The 18,417-nt window shown below is 34.4% G+C and overlaps 1 protein-coding gene across 4 annotated transcripts in view; it reads left to right on the forward strand.

Moving 5' to 3' along the window:
• LOC128227204 (semaphorin-1A-like) overlaps positions 1-18,417 on the forward strand; it is a 45,687-nt gene continuing 27,270 nt past the window's right edge. For 2 of the 4 annotated variants that reach the window (XM_052937507.1, XM_052937508.1), the window contains exons 1-5: positions 1-500; positions 3,761-3,888; positions 14,348-14,447; positions 14,959-15,010; positions 15,275-15,343. In XM_052937507.1, coding sequence (XP_052793467.1) covers positions 3,768-3,888; positions 14,348-14,447; positions 14,959-15,010; positions 15,275-15,343 — 342 coding nt within the window. In that variant the 5' untranslated portion in view covers positions 1-500; positions 3,761-3,767. The remainder of the gene's footprint in view (positions 501-3,760; positions 3,889-14,347; positions 14,448-14,958; positions 15,011-15,274; positions 15,344-18,417) is intronic. The other 2 variants (XM_052937505.1, XM_052937506.1) reach the window with 1 other exon arrangement.

The following is an 18,417-nucleotide window of genomic DNA, read 5'->3' on the forward strand; positions in this document are numbered from 1 at the left end:
CAGTTGTGTCCGTAAACACTGCAAACTTTGATAGTAGACGATATCTAGGACAGAGAACACTACAATAAATTGTTCAGTTTAATTCTCATTACTGATATACACTGCAGTATTAATCACATTGACCACTTGGTTTGAGTTACTGTTAGTTTTCACCATCTGGAGGTTATTATTGGATTTTAGAAGTAAAGGGTTTGACTGGGAAGATAGTAATACCATAATAACAATCAAAGGTACTGCCTGTGGATTATATAGCAAAGCAGGGGATATATCATTACTTAGAAGATAAAAGAAAACCAACAGAAAGACTTGTTTGTATATTGGATTATCCTGTTGAGTGAAGAAAAGATTTGGACATTTGATCTGGAGTAAAAACAGAAAACTTTACATTGCATGAAACTTGAATGTCAGTTGGTAAGAAATAAATGTGAAATATCTACACCTGGATAGGAAAACAGGGATTAAAATAGTTCAGTGATATTACTTGTGTCACTTCTTGAAAGGTATAGCATTTTTATCATCATATATATACCATTAATGCTGTAATATTTTAGTTATGAACTTAGGTACCTAACTGTTGTACAAAAACACAATTTATAACGCAAGATGAAAATATTTTATATAGGTTAACTGGCCTATGTTTATACAATATGAATATAACAATGATAATATGACAGGTGTGTGCCACACCTTTGATGATATTGCAACATTTTGGTATTCATATCGCATCCTTGTCATGTGTTATGATATAGCAGGAGAATTGGGCAAGTGGTTTATGGAAAGTAATAAAAGCTTTCTTTTCAGGAGTTCTCATTATTATTTGCATGCTGTTTATACTTTTTTCAAGTGCTATTCTGAATGATGTTTCCCAATTCACATAGAGCTGGTAGACTATTGTGACAGTAGTGTGAGAATGGAGTCCTTTGACTGACGAGATGTCATTATATTTGAACACAGTCATTATGTTTAATTGAAGCAAATTGGCGGTTTGTCTGTATGATGTCTCTGTAACTAATTGTGACATGTAAATATTGTCGCAGATGACAGTTGCATCATAGGTTGTCCCTTTCTTCCCTCGGGCATTGCTGCATACATCTTTATTATCTGAGCAACATCACATTATTTGTTGCCCCATGTTACATCATCAAACATGAAAGAAAATATGACAATATTTGTTCAATGATTTTTTTAGATAAAAATATGCATTAACTCATTTAAAATTTATCACTACATCTATATTGCAGGAATGTTTATATAGTTTATTATTGAGGTAGGCCAGCTTTCTTAGATTTCCAAGAAGTTGTCGAAAGCCATGTTCCAGAGTTTTCAGCTAGGTCAGGGTGAACTGCATGTAAACCAATTTCTTGTAATTGATCTAATTGCAGTATATCAGCAAGAGGATCTGTGTTTTGGTAAGCCTGGCCAGGTACGGCAATGTAAACATTCTTGGCTACATGTAGTGTCTCTCTCTACCCTAACTCCGCTCCTTTACCAGATGGTATAAATGCAGTAAAACAGGCCACTTCAGTGCTAGACCAGCCACTTGAGATTAACTTGAAAAAAATCTTATATCTTTTTCCTGTACTCAGATGTTCATTAATTGTGAATATTGGCAGGGATGTTTTTGCCTTTTTAGATAATGTTTTGGTGATTGCACCCTAGATATAGATCCTTATCCTGGTCAGGTGCATGCAGAGAGATGAAAGATTAACTGACTTCCTTCTCCACATATTTAATAAATACAATTTCAAGGTATTAAATCAAGGTGGTTTGGCTAGGTAAACAATATCTCCATCATAGCACAGGTGTTTACTGTCAGTGTCCAGAAACAGTCAGCTCTGGGAAACAGTTAAGATAAGTTTGTTGGTGTAATATTGCCATTTTGGACAGATAATGATATATTTTGGAGAAGTACATCTGCAGTTATCACATTCCTATCAAGATGATATTTTGATGGCCTGATGCCTGTACATAAGTATGCTAATATGTATATATGTAATTAACTAAGTAGCAGCCAGACATATTTGTGGCGGCCCATACTGATACATGTGTAGGTACAAACTTCAGGCTCACTCCCAGTCAGCACAATTAATTGGAGTCATTACCTCAATAGTATTATGCCCCATCCTACAATAATAATGTAAACTGTAACATATTGACCAAGAAAGAAAGGATTTATGTCCTAGCCACAGGCCACAGCATAGCAAAAACATATAGTTCATCAAGGATGAGATATACAAGGGGTATAGTTTTCTCAAACCATTCCTTGGTTTAATACCCTTCAATTTTAAAGTGCAAATTTGATGGACATTCTTTTTCACTCATTGATTGCTTCGTCATTTTCATTATTTTTGAAGTAGCCTGTTTATTCTACTAATGATGGTCAATGTATCCAATTTCCTTTGGTCAATGTTTGTGGTCAGTAAGGGTGCAATTGTTGGAATATTGCCCTCTGACATCCTGCAAGTGTCCAGGGACCTGGCCACCTAGTTTGGTTACCTTTGGTCAACATGGCAGTGTTTATGTTTGGTAACTTTACACACACAGGACTTTGTGTCGGGAGCTGTTCATAGAGCCGCCCCTCTTTGATCGCAGTTCTGCTCCCACTTCTAAAGGCCATTGAACAGGAAAACAGATAAATATTGCATCAAGTGCTTCATTAATATCAAAACATTTGCTCAATAGTGTTTGTGCACAATTTCATTGTGTTTTGATTGGAGATTATTTAAACAGTTGATAGGGTAAAGATCACTGGAAATGGGCAACAGTATCAATGGGCAACAATATCATATTGGCTTTCATTGAGATAGATATCAATTATTGTTCAAAGATTTTTCTGTTTCATTACTGCCAATGTTTGCAATCAATGATATGATTATTTGATTAATCAAACATTTAATTGGCCATGTTGGTGTTGTGTTCAACAGATTAATTTTAGATCTATGTTTTGAGGATTAAGAGATTAGTCTTAGCAAGAAAGCCATGAGGATTAAGGTACCGGAAAAATATATATCAGAAAATCTTGCTGCATAGGTGAAAAAATTATGACATGTGATTTGAAGTTCTGTTACATTCAGAGGAAATGTCAGATTGAATATTCTTCAGTACAAAAAAACAGCATTCATAAAGATTTGACAGCTGTTAGAAACAAAGGGGGAACGGTCCCGCCTCCCCCCCCCCCAAAAAAAAAACAAAAAACGTGTAAGAATCAATGCACTTAGTTTGAAAAGAAAACTACAGAAAAGATGTTCTGACTGCTGCCATCAGTCAGCACAGTTTTGTGCTAAATGTTCAAGCTTAAAGATAAAAAATATACAAGAGGTGTTTGACTGGCTTATTTTTACAGACCTCAACTGTTTAGTCTTATGGTAACATTCCACCAAGCCTTTGGTGTTACAGAATACATTCATTTTATGTAGATTATGTGGTAATTCCAAATGTTCTCAAGTGGTTGTAACTGTATATGAAACAAATATAACCTTTTTGTTACAAGATCAAAAAGGGTGCCATCTAACTATACAAACGTTTTAGTTGCTGTTTATAAGAACTTACTGACACAGTTAACTAAAGCCCATTCCAAGCGATAAAGGTCCTAATCATTAAAAAAAAATTGTATCAAACCTCTGAATTACATTGAGGTCCAATGACCCGCATTGCTGGTGATGCTGATTTGGTTCTACACGTTTTGGCTCATTGGCAGCACTTATTACTCGACTGCACACATTGCTTTCCCTTACTGTATCTTGTTGCTTGATTGTTTCAGGGCCAGGATGAGGGTCCCAGGGCAGACTGTCCGGGTGACACTGAATTGGCTCCTACTGTGTGGGCTCCTACATGCCATCCATGCCATCTCTCACACATGGACACCCAATGATGTCATTACCAGAGAAGGTATGATGCAGTGTAATATCATGTATCTTGGTCATATCACTGAACTCTTTACTCCTCTTACCCATGGTAGTTATGATGTTAAATAGCATATGTAATGGTAAAAGTATGAGTTCTTCTGAGAGTGGCAAAGTACAGAACAACTGGCAAGGCTGACTAGACTTCTTCCATGTGTTGTTAAAAAAATGTTTGGTATTATTAACATGCTTAGTGCATTTGGTGTTAATTTATTTTTTGTCTTTCACTGACAACAATTCTTGGTACTAAATTTTAATGAAGAAAAAAAAAATCCAGAGGGAAGCCTCATGCAGTTTGAATCAGTTTGTATCATGCCGAGAGCAAATGAAGCCGTTATCTGTAAGATTAACGCAGTTATCTTAATTTGTGTGGGAGCACTGTCAGTCTGCAGCCAATGAATTATACAAATGATAGCAGATAATTAACTTGCAGATAATCAAAGCAGCAGGAACATCATCAAATGCCTGGAATAGAAATAACAAGACTTGTCTGCACCCTCTATTGCCTCCTCAATATAATTTATTGGCCCCAAAAAAATGTTATTTAAAATAACATAAAAATTATCAGTAGACTTTTTTATATGGGCCAGCATTGCAGTATAGGTTGTAAAAAAATATTTTTACCAATACGTAAGGAAGTAGTTATGCACATCACTGAAATAACTAAAAATAAGATAATATATCATGTTGCAAGGTTCAGTTCAATGAGCATAAAATATTTGAATTATGAAGGATAGGTTTCTGTCAATGTGTAATACACAATAGTGTAAAGTATGAATTACTGCTTTGCGTCAATATGTACCAAGTCTTTGCCTTATTCTTTTTGAAATTTGTAACATATATTTATTTCAATACAATTTCACTGTTGCAAATGGACTGTTTACTTAATTTTAATTTTAATTGGGAACAATTAAGGTTAGGAGATGAGAGATTCTCACAGAAAAGTGGCCCCCATCTTACAGGTGTTGAATTTTGTTGAAGGAAATGGCAAAACAGTTTGGGCTTAATAGCTATAAATTTATTTCAAGCTATCATCTGAACAATACAAGTTCACAGATTTGAATAATCTTGCTAAAGTGGTCTAAAATGCATCAGTTAATTCAGAAAAGTTGAAGCACAGTGACATATGACAAGATGAGTCTGTGAACAAGTTAGTGCATTGTTGCATTGTGCTGGTTAAGTATACTCAAATTTAATATGTTGTCATTTTGTTGGTCACAAGTGGTTTACAGATTTGATTGATGATTTTTTTTGTATAGTGAATGAAGGCATAATATGTATATCTTGTATGGGAAGCTGCACTTTTCGTTGAAAGTATGGTTTTAGGAAGAATTGATGTGATGTCATAAAAGTGGTAATACCTGTAATGTTCAATTTGCAATTAATTGTAAATATGTTTGTTCTGAACTTGTGAAATTTGGAGGCTTAGAAAAAGAGTCGTCAACCTCATGTGATGTCATGCTTTTTTATGAATAAATTGAAATAATCCAGAAGGGGTTACTGACACTTTTTATTTTTGCCCTTCTCCCATTGTATAGGATAATGTTATGTGAATTTTAAATATCTCTTAAAGTTGTGGTGGAAGTTTGGCAATGTTGAAGTATCCATTACCACTCTGGCACACATTCTAGAGGAAAATGACCCCACGATTTTGATTACATATACTGCGTTTTATATTATGGCAGACCATCTGACACAGTATCAAGTAGCCCTATACCAGATGTGAACTTTTCCCCCATTCTCAATTAAAATTACATACAAGGAAGCCATGACTCTGGTAAAATGAATATAGACACATGGGGGGGAGGGGAAATCAGTTGGTTTCAATAAAAAGCATGTTTTTTTTTGCTATTATACCTACCAAAATTGGTCATTGAAATTAAGTAGAATGGTGAGCAGATTCAGTTAATGTTTTAAGTACAGAGGGTAGATTAATCTACCCTCTCTACTTAAAACATTAGCTGAATCTGCTCACCATTCCACTTAATTTCAATGACTGCTGCTTTTGGTTTGTTTTCTCACTGAAGCCCCCATTTACATTTCAGTATTAGATTTTGTTGGCAGGTTTCAAGATTCATGGCTGATTGAATTGACCTCGAAATCGTTGGGACATGAATAAAAAGTTGAGGAGGGGACAGCCTCAATGGAGGCTGTGAAATTAAGAATCTTCAAAGCCCAAATTTGGGTACAGGGAGTCAATTTTACTTTGTGCATCTGAACATGAGACACCCTGTTTGCACCAGTGACTTGATTTGAACTATTTTTACACTGCTTAGGGTCAGATTGCCTTTAAGGGCTGTTTTATTGGATCCTGTCTCATCTCCTAGTCCAATATGGCGCTCTCAGATGTTTGATAATACACAATTCTGCGGGTGAAAAGTAAATAAAATTTGTTCACAGTACATGTATAAAATCTGATTAATTTGGTGTGAAAGACTTAGACCTTTGATCCAGTTATGGTTATTGCTTCTCCTTCTCCACAGACATTTTAGGTGTAAAGTGTATTGAAAACTTGAAAGAAAGTGACAATTCAGTTAGACCAGATAAGATTGAAAAATGCTTGTCATTTATGTGTGACCCTAGATCAAAGGTGGGCACAGTGTAACATTCAAAGGACAGTCTTGTACCATACCTGTTAGAAAGTCGACCAAAATTGTTCAGCTTCTTAGAAGGTCTTGAAAACAAGCTGTAGTACCGAGTTTTTGTTATATAACACTTTCTGAGAGGTACAATAGGGAAACAAATATAAAATTACTTTAACAAAAATGGCTTCTTTTTTTATACAATATGTATTCCAAAACTTGACATCTTGTTTCTGCAAAGGAAAAAATGCTCATAGCTTTTTTTTTTTGGAAAAAAGTGTATGACAGGAAGTTGTTGGTCATGTGCGGCGATGGTAATTATTTAAAGAGAAGCTTGTGGTGAGACTCACAGCATGACAGGTACAAATTACAAGCGGACGGTGACACAGCTTAACAGCCAGGTGGAGTGAGCTTTGACACGTCCTAGGGGGGACACTCCACTGACTATGTATGGACAACCTTTATTTCGTCCCTCTCAATGTGTAAGATTTTACACTGGACACCTGGCTTTAAATCTGGTCCATGTTTTAAGTGTCAGAACTACTTCTCCTAATGAGGGAGTAATTGTAATTGTATGCACAGTCCTGAATTTTAAATGTATCAAAACCTTTGGGGTGTTTTCCATAATAATTCAGTTTCGTATCTGCATGTGAGTGGGTTTTAAGTTTATTATAGTTGGTAAAGGTATTGAAAATAACTTGCCATAAGTCAGAAAGCGAAGATAAATATCCATTTACGCATCATCCTATATCAGAAGTGATTTTTTTTATTCAACCAAATTCTATGTAAATATAAAAGAATACAGATGTTTGTAGACCAGAGTTTTTTTAATTTAATAATGTAATCAAATACAGGCTTACAAAAAATCATACATTAAATGTGTATGCTTAAGATTGTTCTTTTTCTGGGTCTAAATACCAGTGATGTTTATTTTCCATTTGGAACCTGTTTTTGGTTGTCTTACAAAATAAGTTGGTGAGTCATATTATTCAAGCGCCTTTAGCAACTGAGCTATGTATGAGCACATTATCCATACATAGAATTGATTTGAACTTCTACGTGAGCACAGTTTGTGCAAGTGTTATTTGAATGGTCCATACCAATGTCATTTGAAAAGAAAATTGGATATTTAAGAACCTTTCCTCCCCTAAAACAAGTAAAAGAACTGTTGGGTTTGTGTCTGCAAGTTTTAGACAGTTTTCTGTTGTTTGAGAATCTGAGTGAATGCAGATGTATGAAAAACAGAATATTGAATATTGCAAACATGTCGTCTGCTTTGCATGGCTGTAAAATATGATTGGTTTTACAATAAATATGAATTAGGAGCTTAAGTTAACTTTGTGTTCATCTTCTGCAATTTTCTTTGAGACAACATAAATTATTATGTCTTTTGCTTTGCATGGTTGTAACTTTGAATGGTTTTACGGTAAATATGAGTTAGGAACTATTTAACTTTGTGTTCATCTTCTGCAAGTTTCTTTGAGAAGATATTTATTATTCATTTAACCCATTCAAGGCGCAGCACAGTCTGTTGTCTTCATTAGAGTTGCATATTTGTTGATTTAGAAGCCCATATTATGAAATAGCAAGCTGATGTTGGTATTGATTGCTTCTGGAACATGCATTATAAACGATATGTTGTAAAAGAAAACTGGTGGTTGCAGTTATTTCTCTAAAATATGTGATTATTTCTATTTGTCATATTAGACTAGTCATCGATGCTGCATATTACTCCGATATGAAACATATGCTTCACTTAAATATATGTCCATAAAAATGTCACATAAAATGGAAGTTTTGCCTGTCTTTCATTTTGTATGCATTCCCTTTTATGATTAGCTTTGTCCTCTAGATGGTTGATTTCTCTGTGACTCAGTTCAGAATTAATCTTGATTGATTAGCTATATGCAAGGGACTTGAGTGCATTGCTGTGCTGCATGCTGATTGTAAGACAAGGCTGGCTGATTACTTATTAATTACGTTCACTTTCAGACATTCCATAAGGCTTCTATTGTCCAAATGTACCTAAAACATGGGTGCAAATGGTAAACTCCCAAATCTTTGTATAAAAGATCTCTATAAAGCTGCTGTTACTTGAAGTACATGTTTTGGTGTGCATGGAAGGAGCCCCAAGGAGGAAGGACTTGCAGGAGTAACATGGTAGTGGGGACCTGACAGGTTCACTAAAGGAGTTAGTTTACGATTTATAATATTGGTAAACCATTTGATTTATGGTGATGTATTTGTAAACATAAAAGGCCTGGTTATCTTGAATACTTGGGGAATAACAGCCGATTTGAGAAAGATATGACAGTCGAAGTTGGTTCATGTAGTGTCATTCCAAAGTTGCCTAGATTTCATGCTAATGAAATAACATTTATTCAGTGTTTGCATGACTTTTAGCATTTGAAGAGGTTCTCAAATATGGCTGCATGGGTTTTGACGAAATTTAGAGGATGTGTGCTTTTCATGTAAAGGTCAAAAAGAGGACATTTAAGATTTGAACTATGCCTGTAAATACATTGTTTTGTATTCTCTTCTTATCCCTTGAGACTGAATTTATTTTAACAACTAAATTTGGTAAAGATTGCTTATGTAAAGTCAATAGAAGTTCATGTAAATTATAAAAGCATTGTGTTTATGGGCACATAAATACTTTGTCCATCATACAATGTCACATTTTATGCCAGTTTAGCCAAGAAACATGTCAAAGCACTTGAAAAGCTAGTTCCACACGGCCAAACTTTATGGACATGAACAGCTATCTCTGTCATTATTACGTTCATGATCTTTATTATTGTACATGCAATTACAGGTAACATAAGTGTTGCTCCCCTTAAGGCAGTTATTCTTCTCTGGTTAGAAGAACTCTCCTGGAAAAATCTGTTTTAGTATAGAATCTTGTTTGACTGCAGCTAAACCTGTGGGTTGTACTATATACTAGGTTGTTATTAGTTTCCAACTCTATAGGCTTTAATTGACAAGGAAGCAGTTGGAACCCTGGCTCCTTGTTTGTCCTAATCCATTTCACAGGTGCAGCTGTCTGCCAGGTACTGTTTGCAGACTGCCATTGTTTTCATCACATTTATTTTTTATGAGCCTAGTGCACTATTTCTTCGGCAAGGCTTCCAGACATTGGGTCTGTCTTCAGAATCTGTGTGTGGTAAATGATTTCAGGAACCGATAAAGGCGCATGTATTGGACATAATTTTAACTTGCTTAATTATTAAAACGTTCTTGTTTTTCTGAGTCATAAGCCAATGAGTGCATGCATGTTTATATTTGGATTTGGGTGTATATTTATTCTCCCCTCTCCCCCTTTATGTTGAAGAGTGTGTGTGTTTCAATGCATCACAGCCTTTTAGTGGGCATAAATACTGAATATTGCATTTCACTTTGTTTGTTAAGCACTTCTCTGCCTTGAAATACCTCACAAAAATTGATTGCCATTCTGGACATCATTATGTTTGTTTGGAACCATATCTAAGGAGTTATGCAGTGCCTTTAAAAGATGTGTCGCTAGCCAAGCTTAAATTATTCACAATAGCTTTGACGTAATGCATTTCAAAATGTATTTCAAATATGTTTTGCTCAAAACGACATTTTGACTGCAGGTTTTGTGGGTTCTACATCACTGAATTGATCGGGATGTTTTGTAAAACTCCCAGTAACTGACAAAAACATCAATTGTGTATCATCATCCGAGTTTTCAAATAAAGCTTAACTACCCAATTTAAATTCTGAAATATTGCTGAATCATTTGTAATAATAGACAGTTAGATGACAATTCACATTTTTATAGTTTCCCTGATTTACTGTGTTATACCACAAATATAATTTAATGCAATATGGAATTACAGAGGTGAAGAGTACAATGTACATTAATACACAAAAATTGCTGTACTTTCTCTAAATTTGTATTGAGATTTAAAACGATTTAGTGTTATTAATTGCTGATCGACATGGCAACATAAAGTACATGACCATAGAGATTTCACCACAAGCTTTGTGTCATAATCATGTGGGTTGAAACATTGAAATCTTTAACATCAACATTTTAAGATGATCTGTATGTATATTAATGTACACCATGTGATTTCAAACTCACAATAGTGTTTGAAATGGCAAATATAATTGTGTGGTTGGCTTACAACTTTTCTAGTGAAACACGATTAAAACGAATGTTGAAGATACCATCTCCCAATCATTATAATGGTATATATTTTTCCTGGAGGGAGTGAGAGAGAACAAGTGGTTTCAAGTGTGCATTGTTTCATGTCTGTCCTGTCAGCTTTCACTTCCACCTCCTTTGACAGATGTCCTTCATTTTAGGCCACTATCTTCAACCTTTGTTTTGGCCTACATTGTAAGTGTTTATTTCTGGTATTAATCATGAAGTTAGCAAGTTTTTGAAATTGTCTGTATTTCCCTAGAAGATACAATGAATGGAGATGACTTCCCCATCAATGAAATGTCACTTAACTTCATATCTAAGTTTGGCGCTCTTGTATTCAAGTGGTTTTCATTCAATTCCTGAAATGTCATTCCTTTCCTTGAATGTTCAGAGAAGACTTTTTCTTTTATTACCGGGTTTCCATGACGGTGGGCACTGGTGTCTTGTGATATCCTGTCTTCATATCATTTACATCAGGGATGGTCGGACAACTGGTTTCCTTTTCTTTATTATAAACAGACTGATTACTCATTTGTTAATGCCAAATGTTACAAGTAAACTATATGTTCAAGGAAGTTTTTGTTAAGTTGGTGGTATATCAGTTTCGACGTTTTGATTGTTATCAACGGAAATTCTGAGAAATTTCTTTAATCTTACTTATCATTTCCTTATAGGATGATTTAAACAATTATTTATTTCTTCCTCAAGATTTTATCAGCAAGTAGGAACATTTCATGGTTATTCACCTTTTGCCTTCATTAAATTTTATGAGAATTTATTAAATTTGAGTTGAGTGCTCTTCACCCTGATAATGTATATTGTAAGCGTGTCAACTTTATGACTGGCCAGTCTGATGGCACTCACTAAACCTTGTTTACTGTAATCTCAATGTTCAATCATTAATGTTTGTTCTGAAGATTACTTTTCAATCTTGATAGAAAGCCTGTTTTTGACATGTACATTATACAATGTGCAAATAGTACCTTAGTAATATGTGTCTTACAGAATGTACATTGAAACGTCTAATATGGTACCATATTTAGTCACTATTAATAGTATTATGACAAGTCATTTGTGTCAAGCAGATTATTGTCCATAGATTTTGATTTGAAAACCTTGAGTGTCTGGCAGTATGGAGTTTAGGTGGCGTCTAAAATTACAAGGCGTTTTTCAACAATTAAGCTCGTTCTCTTGCTGGTGCATGACTGAAACCAATAATTGAAAGTAGTTATACATTTGACGTAATGAACTTTACCATAAGGTGATCAGTTTTGAAAGTGAAACCACAGATCTGCGTAATGTATTTTAATAATAAAAATTATATATCAATGCTAACTTTCTCGAGCTACATTTAAATAATGCAGTTGCATTTGGATTTGTTTTATTGCATTGCATGATAAGATCCAATGGGGGAAACTGCTGACTAATTAAACAAATGTAAAGATCAACAAGGGAGCAAATGTGCCTGTAATGGTTAGTAAGCCATTGTATAAATGATTGCATTGATTTACATGCACAAATTGCATGTCAGAGGGCCATCAGCCTGGCAGTATCTAACCAAAACACTGTGGGCTTGATAGAACCTTAAATGATTTTATGATAATTACGGAAATCAGTTCTTACATCACCAGGGCTTTATAACGTCTAATGTGACCTGGAAGTCCTGTACCTCACATTAATTAAATTAAATAGATATATCGCTAATATTGTTGATTGATTGTCATCGTCCTGTGATGCGAGGGGAGGAATGATAATGCCAGTTGTTTAAAGTACTATCAGTGTTTAAAATACATTTATCTGACTTATATAGTTTTCGCAGACAGACAAATGGCTACACAAAGCAATTTTTTATCACAATGATTCTGATTGAGATTGATTTTTTCGGCTAATTTCATCTCATAGCATTTTGCCAGCCCAAGTTTACCTCATAAAAGATGGGCTAATGTTGAAGTAAAAGTATTGGCGCAATGACGCACTTTGTTGCACTGCGTCATCACAGGTCTTGCATACAGTACAGTGAACTTGCCACAGATTTGGACAGACACCAGCTAGATACAAACCTGCCAAATTTTGATATCTGTTTTTGAAAATCAGTCATTCACATGGCGATGTTGCGAGTTTACTTGGGCATTTGTACGGGCAGTCTCAACTTCCAGGTTATCGGGCAGTTCAAGGTATTGTCGAGAGCATACATGCCCCCAGCTCTTTGGAATAATCATAAATGAAAAGTTAAATTAAAAAGTCAGTATCTTTTTATCAGTGTGGTACATTATTAGGGCTAAAATTGACAGCAGGGGTTATCAGGTTTTGACGTCAATCAGAAGATACTTCCGATAAAATGTTTAAAAATTGGGCCTGTCTTGTCACCTTGAAGGACTCTTAATAACAAGTCCATCAATCGTAATCATAAAATTATGCCTTTTATTTGATGAAAAAAGCTTAACCTCAACTAAGCTTGTAAATGAGTAATTTTTATGAACTCCTTCTGTATGATGTGAGCATGCCATGTAGTTTTTTACGCTAAAGTCTTATTCTATTCAAGTTCTAGTTGGTATGAGATTTTACCTTTTACGTTCTGCATTTGATAGCTTTATGATTTTAAGTGGTTTTCCGTTGCCAAAATGTCTGACAATTTGTAGTTTATTTAAGTGTACCGAAATAACATGTCACCTTGTACACCTTGCCAAGTGAAATTCTGTGTAAAGACGTAAGAAATTTCTCCTATATGCTCAAAGGAAGGGTACTTTCTTACATCTCATTTCAATTAATATGCAATTATTGATATTGAATAACTGATCCTTCTTTTTGAAAGTGACACGCTTTCTGTGTATTTGAAAGGTTTTCAGTTTTGAAGAACAGCAATAATAATTAGGTGGGGTAATGTCAAATTTTACGCTAAAGCCCAAAGGGTTTGTTTATTTGTCATTCTATGTTGTACTACTACATTTTGTCCTAGTATTTGATATAATGTCCAAAATAGGGATCTATGTAAAAAGAAAACATCAGTGCTAATAATGTATAAATAAACATGGTTATAAAAGCTATATAAATACTAGAATCAGAATTATAAATTCTGGCATTTATGTAATAAACTACGGATAAATGAATTTAAAAGAAATTTCATTATTTTCATTCTACAGAGCGAGGAAATTTTGTGGCGCGTATTATTGCTTATAAATTACATAAGGCTCTCTTTAATATGGTACCATTTATTTTCATGTGGGTGTTTTGATATGAAGTTTAATTTAAAGTATCTTATAAATGTCTACAACTTCTTTATCTGAAACTCAAATGCAATCCATAGTTCACAAGTAAAAGTAGATTGAAAACCAGCCTTGCTATTTCTATGAAATTGCCATTCTAAAGAAATCATTTTTCTACAATATTTATCATAGAAATGTTATCCTATACGTTGCATTATATTTCAATGCTATATAAAAATATTATGTTATTGCTTCTACATTATATTTTTATAAATAAATGAATGTTGTGTTTCGTAATTATCTTTTAAGGTCACTTATATTCTCTTACACTGGGATAACATTACTCTGTGTAGGTGTTAATGTTTTAACTACCATGCAGTTCCATTACTATTTCATTAATTAAGATGGGTGTGTTCGGTTTGTTATAATTAACATGGGTGTGTTCGGTTTGTTATAATTCACATGGGTGTGTTCGGTTTGTTTCAGAGATGAGCAGCAAACTACTAGCATTCCCAAAGGAGGGTGACCACACCAACTTCTTCAAGGTTCTTCTACAGGAGAATGACCGGCTCATTGTTGGCGCAAGGTATGGTCACTTTGTCATATTATTTTAAGGTACAGTAACGTTGACAAATAATGTTAGTGCAAGGTACAGTAACTTTTTTATTTAATGTCAGTGCAAAGTTACAGAACTTTGTCAAATAATATTAGTGCCAGGTAAGTAAGATTGTTATATAATGAAAGTTTAAGGTGCAGTAGCTTTTTCATATAATGCAAGTGCAAGGGACAGTACATTTGTCAAATAATAATAGTGTAAGGTACAGTAACTTTGTCAAATAATGTTAGTGCAAGGTACATTTGTCAAATAATGTTAATGCAAGGTACAGTAACTTTGTCAAATAATGTTAGTGCAAGGTACAGTAATTTTGTCAAAAAATGTTAGTGTAAGGTAAGGTTACTTTTGTCAAATCATTCTTTGTACATGTGGGTAGTCTTTGATGGTTGTGGTTCAAAGTTGATTGCAAACCTTGGCTAGACGAATCATAATCATGTCATAATTTTTTCTGTAGATTAATTCTTTTATTTTGCATTTTCAGGAACAAAATGTACAACATCAGCATGCAGACTTTGCAACATGATGCAGAGAGGGTATGCTTAATTGTACCATTTTAAGTTTAAATGTCATTAAGTCATCCTTAGAAAGGTTTAGAGTGTTATTTAAAAATATGTTTATATCAGATTGTCTATGTGTTTGATATGTCATAATACTATGACATTTAAGGATGAGTTTATTACTATCATAAAGCACTTAAAGAAAACAACAGTTTTGATTTATCAGCGACTGACACAATGTTTTGTCAATAAACACACACACACACACACGTATGTTCATGCTGTTGTTGTTTTCGTTAGGTACTGGAGTGGCGGCCCAACAGTAAAGACAACACTTCCTGTTCTTACATGATCAAGGACCACTCAAAGGTAATGCGATATTATTTACCGACCTTGTTGGCTTCACCATGTTATACCATGCCTCTTGTAGGCTTCACCACGCTCGTACCATGCCCCTTGTAGGCTCTTCTACAATGCCCCTTTCTGGCTTTACCATGCCCCTTGTAGGCTCTACCATGGCTGTTGTAGGCTCTTCTACAATGCCCCTTACTGGCTTTACCATGCCCCTTATAGATTCTACCATGCCCCTCATAGACTCTACTATGCCCCTCATAGACTCTACCATGCCCGTCATAGACTCTACCATGCCCCTTATTGATTTTACCATGCCCCTCATAGATTCTACCATGCCCCTCATAGACTCTACCATCCCCCTCATAGATTCTACCATGCCCCTCATAGATTCTACCATGCCCCTCATAGACTCTACCATGCCCCTCATAGATTCTACCATGCCCCTCATAGACTCTACCATGCCCCTCATAGATTCTACCATGCCCCTCATAGACTCTACTATGCCCCTTTTATGCTTTTCCATGGCCCGTTTGATCCAGGTTAATGCTTAAGCTTGAAATTTTGAGGTAAAACACTTCAAATGGTTTAAATTAGAAGATTATTAGTTTATTGTGGCAGGTAAATGCAATATTTAAAAGTATCCATGAGAAAAATACAATTTTCCTTTGCCAATGCCTGATCATTTGCACATCAAATCAAAACAGGATACTTTAATAGTCGATGCACATGGGCTATAATGTGCCGGATTTTATTTTTTTGGAATATTTAAACTTATAATTGCATTTTCGTTTGTTTGATATGGAATATTAAGAAGCTTTATATTCCTCTAAGATATAGAATATTTGCACAAGATAGTTTTAAGCAAAAAAATCATATTCCCATTCTGACGTTAGTGTGGTCTTTGCTAAAATTTATGCTTTTGTTTTTGTTTCTTTTTGGGTTAAAATAATTTGACATGTGTCAAAATTTTAAAGTATTTATTAACCGGTATTGTTTTACCATGATGCTGAAATTCAGGCTTGATATTTAAGTTTTAGGATAAAAAGATATGGCAAAAACAATGAAGCATTGTTTATATGAAAATCTGGCCCACTTCACATACAAGGCCAGAATTTGTGTGGGCACCTGTGTTTTCAAAATCAGGGCAACATCAGTGTAAAAAACACCCTTCTCTCTCTGATTTATGCAATTTGGTATTTTATTTCAAATTAATCTACATAAGTTGTTACCTGTAAATATTTGATAGGAGAAATAACAGTTGGGAGGTTGCAATAGAACATATATTGAAATTTGATATTTGAGAGAGTAAGGTTTTTACACTATCATGTATACAGTAAAGCAAAAATATAACAAAAAGCAGGAGAAGTTGGTGTACATTTCATTCATTTGGGATAATATGTGTAATTAATTTAATTAGAAACACTGGGAAGTCTCATTCAAGCTTGCTTCTTCCCCCTTTAAAAGTCAGTGACATAGCTCAACATAGGCACTGTACACCTGCGGCCCATTTGAATAAGATATCTAAGTCATAAACCTTATGATGTTTTTGAGTGGTTTGGTAAACCCTTAAAATTAAGACAGAATCTATGCGCTTAATGTCCATACCATATTCTTATTGAATTCACTTCAAATTGGAAATTTTAGCCCGACAATTTTTTTTAAATAGGTCCCTTGCCCTGCACAGGATTTTAGAAGTCTACGGTAGTCATTAAGAAATCATTGACCACAAAACACCTGGTTGGATATAAGTTTTGTTTTTGAGCAAGTGTGCATATCAACTTTATATTGCAATAATGGATTATCTCCTTATAAGAACAACAGTATTTAAAACAGTTTTGTAACAATAATGGGCACGAGCCGATGTCACAAGAGAACACTTTAAGTATTGTAAACCAAGCTGACCTTTCAGTTAGCTGGTCTGATCCTTCTTTGGTCTTATTTGATTGTCTAACAGACATATTATGGCTTAAACAAAACACTATCATGTGTGCTGATCTTTATAAATAGGAATATAACTTAACCATAATTGTTGAAACCTTGCATTGGAGAGACATTTAATATGGTTTATATTTTGAGTAACATTGATGAAAACAATAGCTCAAACCATTTCAAAAAGATCAGAGACTCTAAAATTAGCTTGCTTCTCTTTGATAATTATTTTAATGGGCTTAAAATGGGTCATTTTTCAAGATTTGGGACACAAGATATGCACCACATGAAAGGATTCATCACTTAAAACTTGTGTCATTTTTATTGAATTTTTGACAAACTTCTGTTTTAACTAGTTAAATTCTGATTGCAAAATTATATGTTCCAAGTCAGCATTTCAACATTAGTAAGGGAAGCAAAACTGAGTCTAATTCTCCTTGGGTTCGTATAAAGGAGAGTATCAAAGCGAGGAGGATAGAACAAATTGACTACTACCTGCCTCCTGGAGTTACACTTCAATCGCATATTCAACGGAAGAGATGATAAAGGCCTTTACAAGAGTTGTCTGTGAATTTTACTGGGCAATTCTAGAATTTCTAGATTGTTGTACAAGTCAATTGCCAGTTTTTGTGACAGTTTTAATTATTCAGTATTTGCTGATTTGATAAATTATAAACATACTGTTCCAATGCCATACTTGCCGATTATTTTTGCATGTTTCAAAGCCCATTTGTAATGATCCAACTAAATTAGAGAAAAAATCCTCTGTCTTGCAAGAAAGCGGGTTCTGTTCAAATAGTTTTTGACATTTTCAGATCAATTCATTGATTGGATCCAACACTGAGTTTCGGGAGTTATTCATTGATGCAAATAATCATTTGCGAGCTTGGCGCCTTCAAATATTGAAATAAAAACTAATGATGTTATTTCTTAGATTGAAGACAACAAAACATTATTGTAAGTGATGTTTACATCGAACAGCAGTATGCGTCATTGAATGGTTTGAATGTTTGTTTTTATAACAGACAGTTTTGTCCCAGGTGTCAATTTGTCTTATAAGTACATATTTGAATAAATGTTGAATAATGTTCTGTTACATCACTGGTATTTGATTTCAACTAATTATAGCCAGGCTGGGACAACAATACCTTTTTCCCATG

Source organism: Mya arenaria, chromosome 3, assembly GCF_026914265.1.
Source record: "Mya arenaria isolate MELC-2E11 chromosome 3, ASM2691426v1".
NCBI lineage: Eukaryota > Metazoa > Mollusca > Bivalvia > Myida > Myidae > Mya > Mya arenaria.